Source organism: Vanellus vanellus, assembly GCF_965231255.1.
Source record: "Vanellus vanellus genome assembly, chromosome: 13".
Classification (NCBI taxonomy): domain Eukaryota; kingdom Metazoa; phylum Chordata; class Aves; order Charadriiformes; family Charadriidae; genus Vanellus; species Vanellus vanellus.
The window spans coordinates 22,206,215-22,227,497 of record NC_138918.1 but is presented as its reverse complement, the minus strand read 5'-3'; the positions used below and the strand labels follow the sequence as shown (position 1 = coordinate 22,227,497).

Sequence of the window (21,283 nt, the reverse complement as noted above, 5' to 3'; positions counted from 1 at the left end):
GGTAGCCAGCAGCTGAAAGGCGTCCCTGCAGGAGATGCAGCACTGCTACCCCCTCCACAGGGAGCCCACCGGCCCCCTGGGCCTGCCACCATCTAGCTCGGGACCTCTGCCCAGCAAGCGTGCTGTGATGTCCACCTCCCCTTGGCATTTCACTGGGTCCAAGATGTCCAGCACCCCCAGCCCCAGCATCTCCATGGGTCTGGAGGATGAGGCTGTGTTTGGCCACCAGGTGTTATTATTAACAAAGCACACCTCTGGCTCTGTTTTTAGCACCCCTTACTGCTTTCTGATCTGTCCCTGGGACTCCCCCTCTGGGGGCTCTGGGACCCTCTCCTGGGGCCAGCCAGGACCCCGTGCTGGTGGGTGGCAGGGGTGGCTGCTGGGCTCCTATGCCCTGGCAGAGCTCTGCCCGCTCAGGCGGGGGCAGCTGGTCTGCGGCAGCCATTGTGAGGAGCGGCTGGCAGAGTGGGGACGAGTATGTGCCGGCACTGCTGGGCTTGGGGGACACCTCAGAGCTGCCCAGGGGACTCAGCTGCACCCGGGCCCACGCGGCATGGCCAGGCCCGCTGGGGTCTCCCCTGGCTTCCCCCTCGGCGCGTCCCCCTCAGAGGCGCACGCTGAGGTGGCCGGGCCAGGGATACCCGATGGGGAGGCCTCGTCTCCCACAGCCTACCCCGGCGAGGGGACCCCACGGCACATCCCGACTGCCCTGATGAACCCCACTGCCCGGCCCGGCGCCCCCACCCCTGCGAGGAGACCCCACTGCACGTCACCCCTCCCCTCAACGCCCCCGCAGCCCACACCGCCTCCCGCCCCGTTGCGGCAACCCCACGCATGCGCAGCAGGGCGCGGTGCCGGCGCCTCTCCCACCGCGCAGGCGCACTGCAGAGACAAGATGGCGGCGCCCGTGGACCTGGAGCTGAAGAAGGTACAAGTCCCTCCGCGGCGGGCAGTCTGTCCCCCCTGCTGTGTCCCGGGCGGTGTCTGCCCGGTATCTTCCTCCCCTGAAGGCTGGGGCCGGTTCGGGCTCCGCCGCCTGGCCTCAGCAGCGCGGGGCCGGCGGGTCGCGGCCTGTCAGGGCCGCCCCTCATCGCTGCTGCTCTCCCCCTCAGGCCTTCACCGAGCTGCAGGCCAAGGTGATAGACACGCAGCAGAAGGTGAAGCTGGCCGACATCCAGATCGAGCAGCTGAGCAAGACGAAGAAGCATGCCCACCTCACCGACACGGAGGTCATGATGCTGGTGGACGAGACCCGCATGTACGAGGGTGTGGGGAGGATGTGAGTACCTGCCCAGCCTGCGGTGGTGGCGAGAGCGGCTGTCTGGCTCCCTGCTTGGGCGTACCTGGCTTCTGTGGTGGAGTGGGGTAGTGATTGCAGCCCTGTGCCCAGGGGGGACCCACCCAGCCTTCGTGGGTAAAAGGCCTCTAGGCTGCTCTGGGCAGGACGCTCTTCCCTTTACAAAGAACATGCCAGCTTTCTCTCAATGTGTTCATTTGTTTCCTTTTTCTCATTGTCTTTCATTTTTGATTCCAGGAATCTGCCTGGGAATGCAGCAAGACTTACTGGGTTTTATCTTTTGGGGTTAGCTACTGGCTGCCTTGAAGAAGAACTGTTACAAATGGTTTTGTGTGGGTTTGCTTGCCGGCTCTGCTCTAGGCCCTGATGGTCTGGCATCTCTGGAAGTTTGTAATCTAGACCATCAGAGCAGTATTCTAATGACAAACAGCATTTGTGAGAATGCTCTTACAAATCTGTCCAGCTTCAGTCATTTCTGATGTAGTTTACATCAGACTCCTTGAAAAACCGGTGTGCACAGTTCATGTGCTCAGGGCTTTGCTTGCACAAGTGTTCTACAGAAATGTCCTTTGCAGTATCATGCCAGGGAATGGATCTAATGGGTGTTGCCTGGATTTTTTTAAACCCTTAGAAGTGAGCGTAAAGCTCATATGGGTAGTCCCAGGGCATTCATAAAGATGTGCTTCCATGTGTTGGATGGCTTTCAAAAGAAACACATTAAACCAGAAGTAACATGTTTTGATTAACTTCCACAACACACTTCTGTTTGACTTTAACAGCCTCTGATAGGAGACCATACAAAGTGGTTTCAAATCTGAAACACATGCTTACTAGATAAATGTCACACTAGATTTCTGTGTTTCTGATTTGAGAGTACTATGATTTCTCTCTTGTGTCACTTGTGAGTTGGGTAACGGTGATGACTTTGCGCAGCTCGGGATGTGGTTTTGCGAAACACTGAATCTGCTCTGACTGCTGCCAAAAGGGGTGATTGTACCAACCTCTTCCCCACCCTGTGTTTACCTCATCTACTTCATATCAAAGTGGATGGTCACCAGGCCGAGCGGTGAACCAGGTCGGACTACAAGTGCCCTGATCCATCAGACCATGCAATCTCCAGATTGAGTTGTAGGAAGGTGGCAGGACTGGGAAGCCAGGAATGGTGTGTAGTTCGCCCTTTGCTGCGAGTTTTCAGATGATGTTGTACCCAGGCTAATGGAGGTGTTCGGGATGACAGAGTCACTTTCTTGCCTCCCAATAAATGAACTTTTCCATTTAGGTCAACTAAATATTAGGTTTGTGTGGGGATGCTAAGGACTGGTACCTTAAAAGGAGATAGATTTTGTTTCTTTGCAAGAGGTGACTGATTTTAGCTGGGCAGGCTGTAGGCGTAGCAAACACTCGTGTCTGGAGTAGTCATGAGACAACTCATAAGGGTTTTTTCTGTTTGGTTTTGTCACAGAGCAGACAGACGAAGACTAGAAGATAATTCTGGAGTCAACAGAGTTTTTTTAAAGCTTTTTTAAAATCTGAAATTACAGAATACTTCTCCTATATGGAGAATTCCCTCAAGATACCTTAAAAATGTGAGCGTATTTGTCTTTATCATAAAGTGATCCTGCTTGTGAATGAGATGCGGGTCGCAGATGGTGTTTCGGTGCTGGCTGAAATGCATTGTCCTGCTTTCTGCTTCTACCTCCCACTTTGGAGTAAGAGATGCTTACCTTCTTTGTGTCCTAAACCATGTACACTTTCTCTGTGTGCAGCACCTGTGGGAGTGGCAATCTTCTGTGGGGGGTCTTCTTTTGCTTACCTTTCTGTGACCAGACAGGGTGGCTTAGGCATGGCAGGCAGCTCTCACTCCTCAGGGAAGGCAGAGGCGCCATCAGAAAAATATTTGCATTATGATATTATTTAAAAGATGAACTCTTCATGGGCTTTGTGGTACTTGTTGCTATGCAAATATAGATTAGGAGAGTGCTCTTCTTCTGAATACTACTTACTTTTTTTTTTTTTTTTCTCCTGCGTCAGCTTGATACTGTATTTCTGTGAACTCTTCTGGCTGTGGGGCTGAAGGCTGCCTTGCCAATTGGCAGTAATGCTCTGGTATGATCTGTGTCACTCCCTAGTGTGGAGGACACGCAGCAAAGATATGAGGCTTTTCCCAGAGCCCACTCCAACCCCTAGTAGAGAATTTATTGCTGAAATCTGTACTTTTAGCAAAACAAGCTAAAGCAACCCTTGAGCAGGAGTAAAAATCCAAGGGCAGTCTGGCATCTTGTGTTCCACTGGAGACCAAAGGAGGTGGTCATTATGGTTCTTATGGACATATAAGCCATTTTCTGTGAAGTGGAATTGCAGAATTGGTTTGCACAGATGTGGTAGTTCAGCCACCAAAGGGATATTTATGATGTCTCAGTTTCTTTTGCATAGTCTAGCAAGCAAATGTTAGAGCTCTAGTGGGTTTCAGTTATCCAGAAAGGCTGGAAGTCTGCATCACTGTCAACTGTGATTATCAGTACTCTTCTGACAGCTTGCTTGAATAGCATTATTCTTTGGAATAAGTTTTGCGCTTCTATTCCTGTGCGCAACTATTTTTTTTCCTTTTTTCTTTTTTTCTTCTTTAACCCATTTAAGCTGCTACTTAGAATCTGGCTTTGGATGGAGTTTCTCTGTTTTTTTCTCCAGCTTTAGTGGCTTGGGGTGTGTGCAGGGGGCTAGTACATACAGTTCTGTAGGATAAGATACTCCAGGCCTTCGTGGAATTTGAAGGCTTGAGGAACTGTGGTGATGTGCCACGTCCTGGGAGGAAGTCTGCCTAGTTTGTTACTCACTTCTGCACTACTTGGAAAGCAGTTGTGTGGTTTTTGTTCTCTGAACCCCTATCTTGAGCCTCCTTCCTCTCTGAGCAGCTTTCCCTGCACCACTGGCAAATGTGGAAGTCCATTTGTCGTTCCTCAACTTGGCCTTTTTTTTTTTTTTTTAATATTGTAGTGTGTATGACACGCGAAGGCCTTGCTGGCCTCCACATGTAGGGCTCCATTTACTTTTGCTATAGCTATTTTTGGTTTGACACAAGAAATGTCAGTGCCACATAGTATGAGATGATGAATTGCTGTGTACTGTACATATCCGTGAGGCTGGGATATCATCTGAGTGGTGGCATCTTGCCAAATACATTTCAGTTCTGTTACTTCATACTCTTTTGAAAGGTCTGTTACGTTGTCTGAGACAACTACCACTATGCTGGACTTCTGCTTAAGCTATTTGTGAACTGATATCATCATAGTGCTTTGAGAACTATGCTGAAAGTTTAAGCTTCAGAATTCTGTCTGAATATTTTGGACCTTTCCCTTTACATTCTTTTAACCCATAACCTGGACAGGATCCTTATTTATAGAAGAAAAATGTCTGGCACTTGTGCTAGGCACAGTGAGGAGACCACTGCAGTTTTTCATGCCGTGCCAAAATAGATAGTCAGTTTTGGTTTGATATTGCTTTATCATCAGTTTACTTCTAAAACAAATGGGAGAACGCTTGCAAAAATGAAATATAAAGTAAAAATCGGGTAAATACTGTAGCACAACTTTAAGTTCAAGGTTTTCTGCAAGTATAGTATATTATTATAGCTGCCCCTGTAAAAGACTTTGCAAGTACAGTATTTTATGGGGACAGCTGTAATAATATGATTTTGACTTATTTTTTTTAAGAATGGTTCAGATTTTTGGTGGCTGAACCATACACAAGTGAAACCTGAGAGAGGATAAAATGTTCTTGATCGTTCCTGGGATTTAAATGCATTCCTGCTTTTACTGTGATTTTTAGTTTTCTTTGAAAATGAGACATCATAGATCATTGTAAGCTCTTTCCTGAACCCCTGAAGACAGCAATCACTACCGCACATCACTCCATACAGCTGCAGTAGCTGCATTTTTACTTTTTTTGTGTGTATGAGATTGGTGTTCGATTCTGCCGGCACAGATCACTGCAGAATATGGTAGCTGTACGGTTCTTCCCGCTCACGTTTCAAAAAAACTCACAAAGAACTGAAGGACACGCAAGGCTTAATCTTTATGGTTCAGTTACTAACTATAGGCTGGTCTGTGAAATCCGAGTGGCTTCTCTATCACCCATCTCCTTGGGTAAGGCGCTGGGCCGAGTTCGGTGCTGAAGCCCAGCTGCTGAGAAGCTGACAGGTGCTGCAATACTTAAAGGAATCCCAGAGACAAGCATGTTGCTGTCAGCCTTTGGTCAACATGTAGTTTATAAACTTGAAGCTCCTCTGTCTAGCTGTTGAAAAAGGGAAGGTTTTATTTTCCGCAGTAAGTCTGGTGTGTCTAGTAAGTACAATCAGGCACTGAACTGCAAAGAAAACAAAATTGTTGTGTCCAGCTGCTTGCTACTTGACCACTGTCTATGCTGTGTGTTGATCAAGACAGGGATGTTGGGAGATTGTGCGTGAGGAATCAAAGGCATGACACGTGTTCATAAGCCATAAGGTTTTCCATCAGCCAATTGTTTTTTATTTCGGGTTTTTCTCAATTTTAAACTACTTTCTTTTGTTGCAGCCTGAAGAATGTGCTTCACAGTGTTATTTGTGAGTGGGCCTATGAAAGTTTGCTAGGTTTTTTTAGAGAGCTGTCACAGAAAGCAAAAATCAAACCCGTGCATGCAGGGGTAATGCAGTAGTAGTCTGCACAGGCACCTTTGACTCGGGCAGTGAAGTATGGGGCAGCAGTTGGTTGTCATCTTCTTCCTGGCTGATCAGGAGTGAGAGGAGTGCAGCCGGTCAGTGGGCTTTGCAGTTAACTGCTGACAATAGTGGGATACTGGGAATCTGGACTCCTGGGTTCTGTTCCAGCTCAGAAAGGGAGGTTGTTCTCTTGGGCACAGGCTCCTTTTCCAGCTTGACATCTTCTGATTTCTTAAACACCTTCCCCTCTGCCCTTCCCCCACTTAGTTCCTGGTCTTACTCCTGCTGCCCTGAGCTGCTCATTTGTAATCTCCTGGATATCTTGGTCCAGTTATAGCTCTCCTGCCCTGCTGCTCTACATGTTTTCTCCATGCAATACTGAAACTTCAGAGAAGAAAAAATTTCTATGGCTTGCATACAAAATGTATGTCTGCCCCGTTCTAGGAAACATCTGCCTTTCTTTAAAAAATCAGCTTTAGACAGAGAATTGGTGTAGAATAGGTACATCTGATACGCCAGAGTTTGTCAAGTGTATAAGCAGCAGAAAAAAGGGTCTTACAATGAAAAAATAGCTAATTTAAAACCATAGGTGTGTTACTTAGCCCTACTTGAAATAAACCTGTTGGTTATAGTGTTGCCCCCTGCATGTGCATTGTGACGGAAGATTAGTGATACGGCTTTCACTTGATGCTTGTATCCCTTGCTTGGAGACTTTTACCTCTTTAGGAGCATTTTTCTGTTGGGACTAGGAGTATGACATTCAAACAAATCTGTTCCGTTTGTCTTTCCTTTACTTTCCTTTATCCCTAACGTTTTCCCTGCCACATGTCTAGACAACACAGAGGAAGGAGCTACCTGAGTAAATGTAAAAGAGATGAAACCTAAACTGAGAAGATAAGGGTCAGAACAGAGGCAAACCACTGATGCAGACTGCTGTTGCTAGCAGGGAGAGTTTGATCTGCTGTGATCCAGAGGCAATGTGCTGTCGTATAAATGTCAGAGCCTCCAAGAAATCTTGTGCTTGCAGGGCAGCCGTTGTGGGGAGTGAGGGGTGTAGGAAGGCACCTTCATTTAGTCCCTGCCTCCAGAAAGAGGACATCTGGGGTTTCTTGCAAATGCAACCTGTATGTTGCTGCAGTAGTACCTTTGGGTACATGCTAGACAAGTATTAAATGTTTTGGGGAGCTTGAACTGCTCCTGCTTTTGTGGCTTGCTGTGCCAAGTGACTAAAAAAAAAAATAATACAGAACATGACTGTCTTATTTCTGAAGTTCTCCAAGCACTTAAAATGTCACTTTGATATTCTGAAACAGCAAGGAACTTGATATATTTTAATATTTAGTGGATTTAAAGTACTGTATTTTAAGTCTTTTCCCACATTTCCTGAGTAAATGTTGGAATCAAGGGTTAGACTCCCTCAGGAAATACTGAGTGCTAGAGCACTTCTTTCAGAATATAGGGCTGTTTCTCTGGTTTAGTGTGGGCACTTAAACTTGGCTTTCCTGCGGCCAAAGAGGGGAATGGGCAAATCACTGGACCAAAGAAGCACCGGGAGAGTCCCTGTCATACCCTTCTCTTCCTTGGGGATGCCCTTCCAGGCGTGGTGTCAATGGATGTCTAGCCAGCGGGGCAGGGTGCGAGAAGTTACCCAACCCTCAGCCCACAGCTGTCGGGTGGAGGTGCCCAGAGTCAGACTCTGGTCTGATATGTGTATGTTGACATAATATATAAATATTATGTGGAACAACCTTAATACAAACAAGAAATCTAGGACTGAGCAGCCTTTGACCTAGCTGCCTGTTCAAAGCCTGCAGGAAGGAGGGTTTAATTCACATCCCCTACATTAAAACACTGAAGTAAAATATGAGGAGACCAATCCTGTGGGATGAGATCGCTATTTTACACAAGTTTAACACGGACACGCAAGAATCAAAGTGCTGAACTCGGGAATGCTACAACTGTTGTCTTGAATTTTTATTTTTGTTTTCTCCAAAACTATTTGCTGAATTAAGAGAATGTTTCAGCCAGTTTAAAAAAAAAAAAATAATCGGGCTTTCTGAGAAGATACGATCTTCCAAAACAACGTCCAGCCTTTTTGGCCCACAAATGCTGATTCTAAAAAGTTTGTTCTTACTGATTAGGAAACAACAGTGTGGTTGTTATAGTGGTAGCTAATTTAACTCTAGCATCCAGAAATACCTCCTTATTAGTGTTCAGCTTGAAGTCTCTTGACTTGGTTATTTTTCCATCCACTTCTGTGATGTTTGCTGTCTTGCTTTCTTTGATGCTTTGTTGTAGCAGGATTTGCAATGTGCAGAAGCCAAGGCTGTGCTATTTAACAGCCACAAGGTGATGGTGGGGTCTTCCTCCTCACTTAGCATTTCACAGGTTTCTTCCTGGGCAAGGCACAAAGCAGTTTTTCTTCCTTGCAACTGTGGATGGATTTGCTTTTCAAAAGAGACGTATCCTGATTTTGCCAGTTGTCCTGTATAGGTTCTTAGCGAAGGGCTGCTGCTGAGAAGGGTGAACATAAGTTTGCCTGTCAGGATATAGCAGTATCTCCATGTCACTTAATTTACTACTGCAAAATTCAGTTTTCTGATGAAGATTCTGAAGAAACAGAAGATTTAGCAATAGGAAAAAAAACTTTTTAAAATAAAAATTTCATTAGGATTGGTTGACCAGGGTGTTCACACCAGTGTTTGCTTGTTTGTGTTTTTCTAGATGTGTGTTCATTTGATGTTGTGTTTGGGTTTTTTATTATTTATTTATTTATTCTTTTTTTAAAATGTTCTTCCTTAGGAATTTGTGGGGAATTCCTAAAAATATGGGAGACTTTAGAAATGGATCTTCACTTCCCATTATTGGAAAAATTGTTTCTGTTTTCTGCTGCTTGCAACTTTCAAATGTGGTACAACCTAAACTGCAGAAAATCTATTTGAAGTGCATCTGCTAGAAGGCATGCTGTAGTCATTTGAGATTCCTTTGCTTAAGCTACGAGTCATCATTGCTACATACTGAAAATTACATTAAAGCACAATTAGAAGATAAAACCACTAAACCAGGGCTATAGCGAGGAAACACATGGGTGTTATGGTCATATAGTGAGGATACACATGGGTATTTCACCTCCATGAACTGTGGTCATGTTTGCACTGTTTTCCCAACATGGTTTGAATATCAAATGTTATTAATTCCCGTGTGATAGAGAGGAGGCATTTGCTTGCTTTCTTTTTTTTTTTTTTTAATTCCATTTATGTCAATTGCGCCCTCAAAAAGAATTGATGATATTCTTTAAAAGCAGCCCAGGGTACTGTGTTTTTATTTTGGTTGCGCTATATTTAATACACACTTAGAGGTATATTCCTGCTTTCTTTTTTTAAAGAACCAAGCATGAACAATGGTATAAATCTACCATCTAGTTAAGTGTCTGGCAATGCAGAAACTGCTGTTTGCAAGCTGTGTTACTATCTTAGCTTAAGGTAATGTAATATGCTGTAGCTATTGACAGATCAAAAAAAAAAAAAGTGAAAACTCAATGTAAACATGGCCTGAAGTGCAGAACAAACCCTACTGCCCTCAGCAGGGCAGGATGGATGTGTTGGGCCAGTCCCTGCAGAGGTTTGAGGAAGCAAAGTGTGGCACTTCTTGTTCTCTTCCTTTAGCTCCTTAAAGTAAATAGGTTTATGGCTTACAAATGTTCATCTGAGTAAAAGTTACCCTTGTTGTGGCCTACATAAGACTCAGTTTGGACTGCTTCCAGTGCCGCTAATCCTGGTTGCTGTGCATGCTCCAGTGCCATCAGGCTGAGTTTGCACAGATTCTGCTGCCCACCGGAGATGCTGCCAGCATGCTTCAACCCATGTCTCCTTCCCAAACAGCTCCTGGTACACATCCACTTCTCAGTGCTGTAGTAAAATGACACGTGAACTATAAATGGCTGCTTCTGGAATGTATTCATATATAATCCTCCCAATATAAGCTGCAGGATTTGTTTTGATTTAAGGTATGTGCTGCTTTGGCAGGGGAAGGGGGAATAGCTAGGTTTAGCTATATTGAGAGTGACCCAATGAGACGACTGGCCACGAAAATAAAAGCAAACATAGGAAAAGCTTCAACTCATCTGTTTCAACTCCATCTGTTTCTGAACAAGCTCTAGTTAAGGGATATGATCTGTTGAATGGGAAATTCAAAATCGGACTGAAAAATGTAAAACCCTTAGACATGAAGGGTGGCAGCACAAACTATAATTAGTCAGGATTTTCCTTTTTTTAAATGTTGCTTCCTTGTCTTGTTTGAAACTAGATAATTCATCTAGGATGACTAAAACTGGAATTTGCTGGGGTATAAGCAGTGCCTGTTACGAACTGCATAGAGAATTGTTTACAGAAGCACAAGCAGACCCTAGGAGAGTGGAAGGGGACTACTGGGTGCTTGCAATTGTCTGCAGCAGGCTCCTGTTCAATCAAGCTAGATTGCTTGGGATCAGCTTGTTGGAAGCCTCTCTTCCATTGGCTTTGAACAGTACTTAAAATGCAGTAATCTCCTGCTGAGAATGCTCAAAGCCTGAACAGCAGTGCAAGTTCAGAATTAAAAACCGTCTTTAAATAGATAAGGGCATGACTGGGCTTAGCCCAACTTTTCTCATGGAGTTATCTAATGAAAATGCTTGGTTTCAAGGAGCAGGATATTCCATGTAAATGACTATGCTGTATTATAGCACAGCATGGGAATTTTTTTAGAAATACAATAAATATGTTAAAATAATGTTATGGCTTTGCACAAAGTTGTTAGTTTTCTTTTCAGTATCTTAAGTTTTTATAGGGAGTTTCCCAAATGCAATGGGAACTGTAAAGCTGAAGTTATAATGACCCTTTGTGTGAGCTGGGAGCCAGGCTGAAAGGACTTTTAGATCTGTCATTCATCATTATTCTGGCCAAATAGTACTGGAATGTCCCTACCTGTAAAATTGTCTATCTCTGAAATTAGGCAGGGGGATGTACATCAGTATTAGGCAGAGGAAAAGCTAAGGCTTCCCCTGGTACCCTGTGTGGGTTCTTGCAGTGATCTCCATGGACCCAAGTGGGAAGAGTTGCTTTGCAGACTGGCAGGAGGGAGCCTGCTGTGTGGCTCCTTCCCTCCTGGTTTTAATACTTCAACACGAACAGCCTCTTGTACCGGCAAGCCATGCAGGAGAAACACCTGTACCCTGTTCCCTAAACAGAATGGGAAGAGGAGAGAGTGCTCGCATCTGGGGCAGATGCCTGCCACCAAAAGCTTCAGATGTAAAGTTTGAAGTTGACTGCAGTTGTAAGTATTTGAAAATAGGGGTTCTTAATGGAAAACCTTAACTATGACCATTACTGGTACTCCACCTTTAATAACTTTAATAACTTGTATGTCATAATGAAGAGTGGCGTGTGCTGAACAAACATCTCCATAACCTCATTCATTAAGAGGCGAATCTTTCAGTATCTAATATTATGTCTTAAAGTCAAGTAAACAGTACATTTTGGTGCAAACAGACTGAGTTATGGAATTAGTTACACTGTACGAACATCACTTTGTGGGTGTGTATGTGTGATACAAAGGAGCAGACAGATGATGAAGTTGACAGCATTGCTGGCCAGCCTGACTAGAGCCTGCAGACCATTTTGACCAGAGCATAAGGGAGTGCTGTATAAACACTGAACAAAAGGGCACCATATCTAGAAATTTATAATTGGGCAGGGGTAAGAGATACCCTCAGAAGGAAACAAGCAATGATTCTCAGAGAGAGTATATAAACCACTTTCCCTGCCTTAGGGAAACAAAACCCCCGATGTGGAGCTAACAGAGGGAGGAAAATAGAAACAAGTGGGAATATTTAGAGTGAGGTTTCTCTTTCAGTTCCCTTGTGCTCTATTTTTGTTCCTCGTATTGCACTTGAGAACCAGCAGTCACCAGGAGACTGGAGCATGTAGGTACAGTCTTCGCAAACACTTCGCTCTGTCACAGAGCTGCTAGCCTAGGTTTGGCTGAACGTTGCTGTCCTCAAGGACCCCATTCCTCTGTAGCTTTCTTTTCTGATTTTCTTTGTTTAGTTTTGAGTTTTTACCTTTATCTGTGGATGTTGGAAAAATTGTTAAGTATCAGGAATAGGGCAAACCCTGCTCTGTTTTTACGAGCCGTTTTCTTTGAAACGGGCGGCCACCTGAGATGTGGTGAACTTGTCCATTCTGACCCAGATATTTCTGGTGTTACTTCATACAGGAACTTTTTTACTGTTGTTAAGAGGTGACTGTTACTAAGCTTTTTAATTGCCTCTGTGGTGCTGAACATTTTTCTGAATCATTGTTTCATGTTTGATAGTGCAGGTGTTATGTTTGACAGATCTATTAGTGTGTGCTGTGACGCTTCACCAAGAGAAAGCAGATATGAATGAGCTCACTTATCTGGAAGAGGATTTGGTTTGCTGCTTGTCTTCTGTGGACTATCAATACTTAAAAGCCATTCCAGTTCAACATACAAACTCTCGGAGCTTGGAGCCTCCTATGATGGACTCCGGCAGAGCGGTCTGTGGAGGTAGCTCTTTGGTGCTGATCTGCGCCAAGGGGTTGGTGTTAGCCATGTCATCTGCCAGGCTCTGCGTCACAGAGCAGAAAGTGGCTCCTCAGCTCTGTGATGCGGTGACTCTAATGTGGGCCCAGTTGTCAGCTAAAGGTGTACCTCCGGGCAGTGAATGAAGTTCGTGTGTTTGAAAGGCTTGTTCACAAACTCACTCAGGGAAGAAGTAAGTCCTGAGAACCTCCCGTGGTTCTTACATGAACTTAAAAATTAATAAACAAATTAATCTCATTTAACTAAAACCAGGCAGCAGAATGACAATGTCTCCAGCTTGGTGAGAAAAAAAAAAAAAAAATCATCAAGTTGGTGTTTTACATAGGGTAATTGGAAGAATGAAATCTAGATTAAGTTTAAACTCTGGTTTATTACAAGTGCCCTGCAGCACCTCTTACCTAATGAGCAGAACAAGCTTCTGCTTTTTCCAAGTGCTGCTGTAAACAACATTGTTTCCTTAGGTAAAAACTTTGGCCAAGATCTCCATAATACGTGTATCCCCAGATAGAAGCTAAAACACTGAGTTTTTTGAGTCCTTCTTTTGTTGGGAAGTGAAGCCACAGATTTTAATAGTTAACTGTGGGTGTGGATTTATCGCTTAAACTTTCAGAAAACTGGCCTTTGACAGCTTACACCTGTGCTCTTTAGGCTGAGGGCTCAATGGTCTTGCGGCAGGGAATTAAAATGGGTGGTTTGAACGTGGTACTGGTGAAGACCTTCTGAAGGATGCTGCTGGCCAAGTCCGGCACACTTGATCTGCTTTTGAGCCAGCGTGTGAATGGACACAGGTTCCAGCCCACGGTTTTATGGCAAATAAAATTGGGGTGGTTGTATTTGTGTCCAGCTGCCTGCATAAGTCTCGTCAGTGCTAACTTCGGCTATCCAATTTTAATTTGCTGTCGCATATCTGCCAGAGCATTGCAGGAGGGTGGGAGGGAGGATATTTTCCCCGATGACTGCTGTTGACATTTGCAGAATAGAAGTGAAGTCAGCCACTTGTTTGTTCAACGGTTTTAGCGTCCATAGCGGGTCTTAGCCAGTCGGCATTGCTCAGTGCCTGTAGCCCAGCAGGGACCTTCCCAGCTGCAGCATGGGGAAAATTGATCAAGCTCTGATGATGTTTAACTTTGTTTCTTAGTCTAGGAGCATCAGTGAAACCAAAATGATCCACCTCGTTATACAATTTGGGGAAGCAAATGAGAAGGTATTCTGTTCTTCTTTGCTGCCCCCACAGAAAAAGGAAATAATTAAGGAAACGTTCATATTTGCACACAGGCTCAGGGAAGCTGTGACATGGGAAAGGACTGATGGCTTTGTTTACTGAGGGCATCTTGCAGCTCTCATTTTTCACTAACAGCAGCTACTGCAGAAGCAAGGCAAAATTTTAGTCTCCACCCCAAAATCTATAGGGTGGTTGTGTGAAGGTTAACGTTTGTTTCTTCTGGTGTTGCAGGCTCAAGGTAAGAGTGTCAGAACGATGTGGTTGCTGGTGGTCCTAAAAAGTAGTCTATCTGGCTGGATCCAGGCTCTGCATCTAATAGCAATGTAAACTTCTCTTTCCTAGAAGGGTGGTCATGGACTTGATTTTCACGAGGCTGAGCACAACCCACATTTTATTCAGCAGGCTGGTGTGTGCTGGGGCCTAAAAACATTACCATGGTGTGAAAGTGGATTTTGGGGCACCTAATGGGAAAAGGGGGGATTGAGGGGATAAAGAGAGTATGAGTGAGCTGCGCTGTAAAGAACGGGAGCAGATATAGAACAAATATGACACCAGTAATATGCACAAGCTGAGACTGAGAAGAAACGAGGAGAAATTTGAGAAAATTGCAACATAAAAGATATAGCAGAAGTTTCTCTAGGAAAGTGGAGGTGAAGCAGTACAAGTGGGAGAAGGAGGAGGAAGTGATTGCTAAGCAGAGTTAATAGCAGCACCAAAGACAGTTTTAATTGGAAACCTGTTATAATTAACCGCAGTTCTGCTCCCATGCATTTCAGGAATGCATGTGGCAGGTAGTTTTCCTTTTGGCTATTGTGTTGCTGATACAGAGTATGCTGGGTTTCAAGCCAAGTGGCAGATCCGCATTTGTGTTTACCAGGCCCTGAGCAAACACGGTAATGATGTCATTTGTCATGGGAGATGGCACTACCAACTGATTGCAGATTTTTCTGAAGCAGACAGGGAATGCACGCTTATTCTGCCCTGTCTAAAGCTGCTCATTTTAACTGTTCAAGCATGAGCTCTTGTCACCTGGCAGGAAGACATTGACCCTAGTTGGTGCTGGAGAGAGACCTTGACCTTGTTGGTATGACATGTGGAGGCTCCTTCTAAATCCCCTGGGGGACTTTCTAAGTAGGGACGGGGCAAATCTGCACTTGTACGTTGATGTCTGGAAGGATGAAAAACAACCATGGAGAGTTCCTAAAGTTCACTTGAACTTAGTTGTCCTTTACCTCTTTGTGAGATGCCAGTGCCACGTGCTGGAAAGCTGCTTTGGATGCTGGTGCTGCTTCAGAGGCTCTTCTGAGCAAGGCTTTCTGCATGCTGGAGAGCAGGATTGCTGTAACTGTACCAAATCCCTTTGGTAATTAAAAAACAGAACAAGTGGAAACCAGTGGCTTCAATTTCAGTTAAAAATGACCACTTCCCATCCCACAGGAAAACCCTCTGAATGTAGAAAGCATGGGAATTTGGAGGTCAATGAGGGTGTGTGTTAAAGCCAAGCCCTGAGCCATGGGAGCTGTGAAAGCTCAAGTAAGGGCAGGTGTACCGTAGCTCTGTGTTTCTGGTGGAAGCACCTGGCTCTGTATCATCAAATCACAGAATGGTTTGGGTTGGAAGGAACCATCACAGTTGACCCAGTCCAAACCCTCTGCCATGGGCAAGGGACACCTCCCACCAGCCCAGGTTGCTCCAAGCCCCGTCCAACCTGGCCTTGAACTTGCCCCAGGGATGGGGCAGCCACAGCTTCTCTGGGCAGCCTGGGCCAGTGTCTCACCACCCTCACAGTAAAACATTTCTTCCCCATGTCCAGTCTAACCCTGCCCTCTTGCAGTTTAAAGCCATTGCCCCTTGTCCTGTCACTACGCACCCTAGTAAAAAGTCTCTCTCTGTCTTTCTTATAAGCCCCTTTTTATGTATTGAAAGGCCACAGTATGGTGTCCGTGGAGCCTTCTCAAGGCTGAACAACCTCAACTCTCTCAGCCTTTTTCAGTAGAAAGCTTTGGTTCTGTTATGCAGGTTTGTTTAGCTTGTGAGCACTAAAATGGTAGTGAATGGCTTTTACCATTGAAAGAGGCTTCCTTGACTATATGCCATTAACTGATTTAGTTCCCTTTGAAGGAAATGTGCTGACAGACTCTCCTTGCTAGCTGTGTGCAAGAACTGCTTTCAGATCATTCAAGGACACTGAATGATAGAGGGAGATCTGTGTGCCTCTGTTTTCTTCCTCCCAAATCCTGGGTGAGATTAGTGAGCAAGCCTTTGAGGCCAGCCCGGTGGTTTGTGGGAGCTATCATAGCAATTTCTCCTGCCTCTGTCCAGAACACGCAGGTTGAGGATGAATACTTTGCAGAGGTCACTGTAGTTTAACTTGGTGTGCAGCTAGGTGTACCACAGATGTAAAAGATATCCAACAGTTGTTTGTCTCTTCTTTTTCACTTTTAGGTTTATTCTTCAGTCTAAAGGAGCGATTCATAATCAGCTTTTAGAAAAACAGAGAATAGCTGAAGAGAAAATTAAGGAATTAGAGGTAAGTTTTTGATAGGTAATGATGATGAAAGTAGAACACTGAAGGTCAACAAGATGCTGTTTGCCACATCCCTTGTTTTTATCTGGTACTATTCATTCCAAAGGATTGTAACTAGGTGAAACATAGTGCCTGTAAGAAGTAACCTACAAGTAATTCATGTCACTTGGTTTCTTTGCTAGATCTACAACCCCAGTAGAGATTGACTGTTCCCTTTGTGTCCTGGTATGAAAACTGGGGGTTTGGGATTCAGATAAGATTAGTAGGAGCAAGGTTTACAACTGGAAAAAAGGATGTTTGCTTGGTTATTTGCAGCAAATAGGTGATGTGAAACTTTGCCAGTGCCGTGGATATTAAAAGTTTACACTGGCTCAGGACAATTGCACAAATTCATGGAAGAGAAATCCATTGAGAATTACCAAATATGTAGAAATGGCATCCTGCTCAGGAAGTCCCTGAGCTAAAAATGTCTGGAGGCTGGGAAAGTATGAGGAGGAAGTACCATACACGCCTGCCCTGTCCTTACGCTCTGCCCTAGGCATCTACTTGTGGCTGCTGTTGAAGACCAGATCTATGGGGAAATGAGACTTTGTTTTGACAATGTAGTCAGAACACTTCTGTGTTCTTATGTTTATCTGGTTGGAGTATTCACGGCAGAGAAGAATATCTAGGAAATATAAAGTAGTGTCTCCACAAGCTTCAGTGTTCAAACAAGTTATCTAGTGAATCTTGACTGTCTTCTGGTGGCTATGTGTACAGCTTACAGTTCTTTTGAGAAGATGTTCAAAATGTACTTTTCCAAGGGCATTAGTGTATTTTTTTTTTCTTAATGCCCCTAAAATATAATTAATACAAACCCCTGTTCCTTGGGTTTCAGGGAATGACAGAGAAAGCAAAGACTAAATTGTGTCAAGCTGCTTATCTCATGTGTTAGTGTTTTGGAGAGTGTGGAGACCAGCTAAGTAGGGACAAGCAGCAATGGGAAGTCAGCGCTAAAACCTACCCAGACCTGTGTAGTTCTGTCTCTGTTGTCTCCTACTTACACTAAAGCAGAAGTACAGTTTGTATTTTTTTTATTTCCTGCTTAAAACTCAGTGTGCCTGGGGAGCTGTAGGGCAAGCGCATCACCATACGTTGTGTTATTGGGCACAGAAAACACTCCAGGCACTAAGGGGTTTTGTGTTTCTGGCCATGAGAACTTTTTCTGCACAGGGAAAACAAGTATTCTGTGGACAGGCTATATATTTAAGGGGGTGTTAATGCAGACAAGGCACAGTCAGTTTTATGGTTATGTGATAAAAGTGTATCTTGGCTACAGTGGAGCCATCCCAGATGCCAGTGGCTTTGCGCAAAGACATCCCTGCAACCGGGGTTGTAAAGCTTCATAGCAGCACGTCTGGACTGGGAAGTGATTGGAGCGTGGTTGACAGCCTCTGTTTATAAACTGCCCGTTGGGTCCCTTACTGTCAGGTCCATCGGGCTGTGGTCAGTTTTTTGGCTACTATGCCCTTCAGCTGTGCATCTCGATTTCTTTCTGTTGCTGGTGGGGAATGATCTTACCTCCTGAACTTTTCAGTTGCTGAGTTCAGCAAAATGGATGGAATTCCCCCCAAATTATAACTGTTCTTACACAAAGCCTTAGAACTGGCTGCTTCGCAGATGTGTTTTTCTGCTTCGTAGCTCCCTGTTGCTTGAGTCTCTGGTTATGGCCACTGAATTGAAGTTCCCAGCAACAGTGACTGTCTCAAAAGGTGGTGGGAGTGGAGAGGTGGTTGCCGCATGGATTGGTTTTTCTTTTTAACCATGGATAGTAGGGCTCAGATTGCCAAAACTTTCAACAGTTTGTTTTAAGTGAACATTCAAGTCTGTCTTTTAACTACTGTGCTTCCGGCTGGCTGGCAGTTCTGTGAAAAAGATTTTCCTCAGGATTGGGATTCCCCATGGAAGAGGACAAGCTCTTAGACTAACTGCTGGAAACTGAGATTTTGGGGGAAAACACTTGAGTCCAAGTCAGAGAGCACTTATCACAGGAGTAGGGGATTTCGCTCTCCTGAAAACAAGTCGTGACAGAAGCAGGAAAGAATGTGAAACTTTGTGACCTTGCGCTTCCACTGCATCATTGTAAAATAAATATCAAACCAAGATAGGTTAAAACTTCTCTCCATCCGTTATTAGAACTGGAAGGATTTTAAAGCTTAGGTTTTTATTTTAATTAACTATCTTATTATTTAATCACACTTCTCACTTTGCGTAGTTGAATCAAGCTGGTCAGAGTAATCCTCCAGTATCCATACGGTGTGGCTGGTCTGGTTACTCATGCAGTGTGAACTTGAGACAATTATGCCTTGCTATTATGATGCTATTTTTAAGGTATTGTGAAATGTGTGTTTTTGATACAAGCCTGAATTTGAGACATGCTCTTGCTGCTAGCTTGGTGCTGTTTGCAGAGGGCTGGGTTCACGGCTGAGGTCTTCTGTAAATCCGTCCAGCTGCATAGCAAGGAGAGCTCCTGCGTGCTGACTATTCATGAAAGTGGGCTTTAACCTGCTTCAGAGGTGTGAGCTGGGTTTTCTGACATTCACAACTGTCAGAGTGAACTTTGAAAACAGTGAGCGGTTTTGTGTCTGGTTTGAAAGCTTCTTTTCTCCCTCCTCTGATAGTCTTCACTGAAACGCATGATTGCAATTATTGCCTTTCCTTCACTCCCCTCTCTTGGGTTCCTCTGCTGTTGAAGCGGTGCATTGCCTTTTTCAAGGCAGCATCACAAAATTGATGTGATACTGCTGGTTTGGTCCTCCCTGCTGCTCATTGCATGGCAAAGCAACAAGGAGAACCAGACCTGTCTTGGTACAGGGCTGTGAAAATAAGGCTTGGCTAGAATACACATTGGGTGTACTTCATGAGAGGAACTGTGTTCTGAAAACACCAAAGGGGGTATGGATGTGTAGGAGGGGCAGATGCATAGCCTGTCAGTTACTCTGGAAAAAGCAGCGTAGCTTTACCCTTCTTGTTAAAGCTAAGGTATGAATGTGAATATATATATATGTACATATTTAGCATTCTTAACTTCACAACTTGTATATAATCCTTTGGAATCCAAATAGACTGCCCAGGCTTGCTGGCAAAGTACACGTCTGCTTAAAGGCTGTGCCAGTGAGGCTTACAGAAACCTGCTTGAATCTTGCAGAGGTTGATGGCATAGGCTCACTCACATACTGGCATGGGAAGCGTTCCGCTTAGCAGCGGCGATGGGATTTTTCCAGTCCTGATACTATCAAATTCTTGTTGTGTTTCACAGTACGAGGGGTATGTGTTAAATCTATTTTGAAAGCATTCTAAAGGGATGAGCACAGACTCTTTTTAGCTCAGCAATGTTTGTGCAGTATTAGGAGAAAAAGCAAGTAATGTTTTTCTTCCCTTGTTTTTAAGGAAACATGATATGTGAGGGGTGGAACAATGCTTTGTTTCAGGAAATGTTATCCGTTTCCATTGTAGGGCTAGATGGATTCTGTTTTTAAATGTGGCATTTTAAAAAGAACAAACTCTATGATGTTATAAAGACATGGAAAATTGATTCTTCGCTAGGGGTGGAGAAAGTGATTATCACTGTGTGTTTTCTCTGATAGTATCTGATAGTCCCCTTCTCTCCTGCTATATTCAGCATGTTTAGTTGTCAGGCGTTGTCAGACTAAATTGCTAAAAATAACAAATAAGGGGGAGGCTCTGCTGGGCAGCTCTGTCTGTGTGCCACTGAATTGAGCTCCTTCATGAAAAGGGCAAAAGCAACCTGCAGCTTTCTGGTTGAATTTGATTTTGTTTTTAAAATCCGACCACAACATTGTGTGCTTGTTTCCCAGGCAATTCTTTCACACGCGTATGGGAGACTGAAGGTTCACTGCTGCAGAGATAAAGGATTGGTTGTTTTCTTCTCTGTCTGCCTGGAGTATAAAAGGCAACCAAGAAAGCTGTACCTAAGTGCTTGATTTCTAATTCAGAAATTCTTCATGTGATTCCTAAAATGCCATGTCCAATTTCCCTGTCCCATGCAGAAAACTTTTTTGCTCTTGTTCATGGTGGAGAAATGAACACCCTGCTCTCAAACACTGTTGTGCTCCATGTTTAAAGGCTTAGGTGGTGTTGCAGGGCTCCTTCCTGGTAAAGTTAAAAAGTGGCTTATGGTGACCAGACATCAGAGGTAACAACAGACTTCTTCCTTGGTGCTGCCTGGACGCAAACTTGCTCATGCTGCGGCTTCCATTTCTCTAATCTTCTTTCTCTAGGAGCTTTAAAATGGTTTTGCTGCAGCCCTGAGGCATAATGGTGGTGCCCCCCTTATGGATGAGTTGGCCAGGGCGTCTCTGATGGTTGCCACAACAGTATTTTCATACCCTGTGGGAACAAAGATTTAAGCCAACGAGGTGTGGCTTGAGAGGAGTGCTGGAGCCTGGGAGTTCATGTTCTCTGAGCAGGTACGGCTTGGATGGACCTGCTTGGTGTGGCCGCACGCCTCTGACGTGCTCCTGCGGCAGCTCTCTGGACGGCCCTTCGTTTTTTATGCTAAAACTGTCACCGTGGAGGCCATTTCTGAGGGTAGTTTTAACGATGTGAAAACAAGTCTCTTGAGATTTGTGGTGCACTTTGCAGACCACTAAGCGACCATCAGAAAGTAGCAATTGTTAGGCTGTTCTCAAGTTAGACCAATTTCTTCCTAGGATTTGCAGCGTAGAAACTCTCATCCCATGGTTGGCTCAGGATAGGCCAGTGCCCAGGAATGTGTGGTGGGCTTTTTAAATAAACAAGGGAAAATAAGGAATGCTCCTGTTTGCTTTGGAGAGGGGAAGCCTCAAGAATAGCCCTCTGTGCTTTAGCCTGGAGCGGATTTTACTTTGGATGAGTGTGCTGTTCTCTCATTCCTTTGCTGACATACATGCACGTACCGAGGAC

General features: G+C 44.6%; 1 protein-coding gene across 2 annotated transcripts in view; it reads left to right on the top strand.

Moving 5' to 3' along the window:
* Positions 1 to 844: 844 nt before the first annotated feature.
* The window catches only part of PFDN1 (prefoldin subunit 1), a 33,851-nt gene continuing 13,412 nt past the window's right edge, over positions 845 to 21,283 (top strand). Inside the window, exons 1-3 of one of the 2 annotated variants that reach the window (XM_082490155.1) lie at positions 845 to 928; positions 1,113 to 1,279; positions 16,258 to 16,342. In XM_082490155.1, the coding sequence (XP_082346281.1) occupies positions 896 to 928; positions 1,113 to 1,279; positions 16,258 to 16,342 (285 nt within the window). In that variant the 5' untranslated portion in view covers positions 845 to 895. The remainder of the gene's footprint in view (positions 929 to 1,112; positions 1,280 to 16,257; positions 16,343 to 21,283) is intronic. The other variant, XM_082490156.1, reaches the window with a different exon arrangement.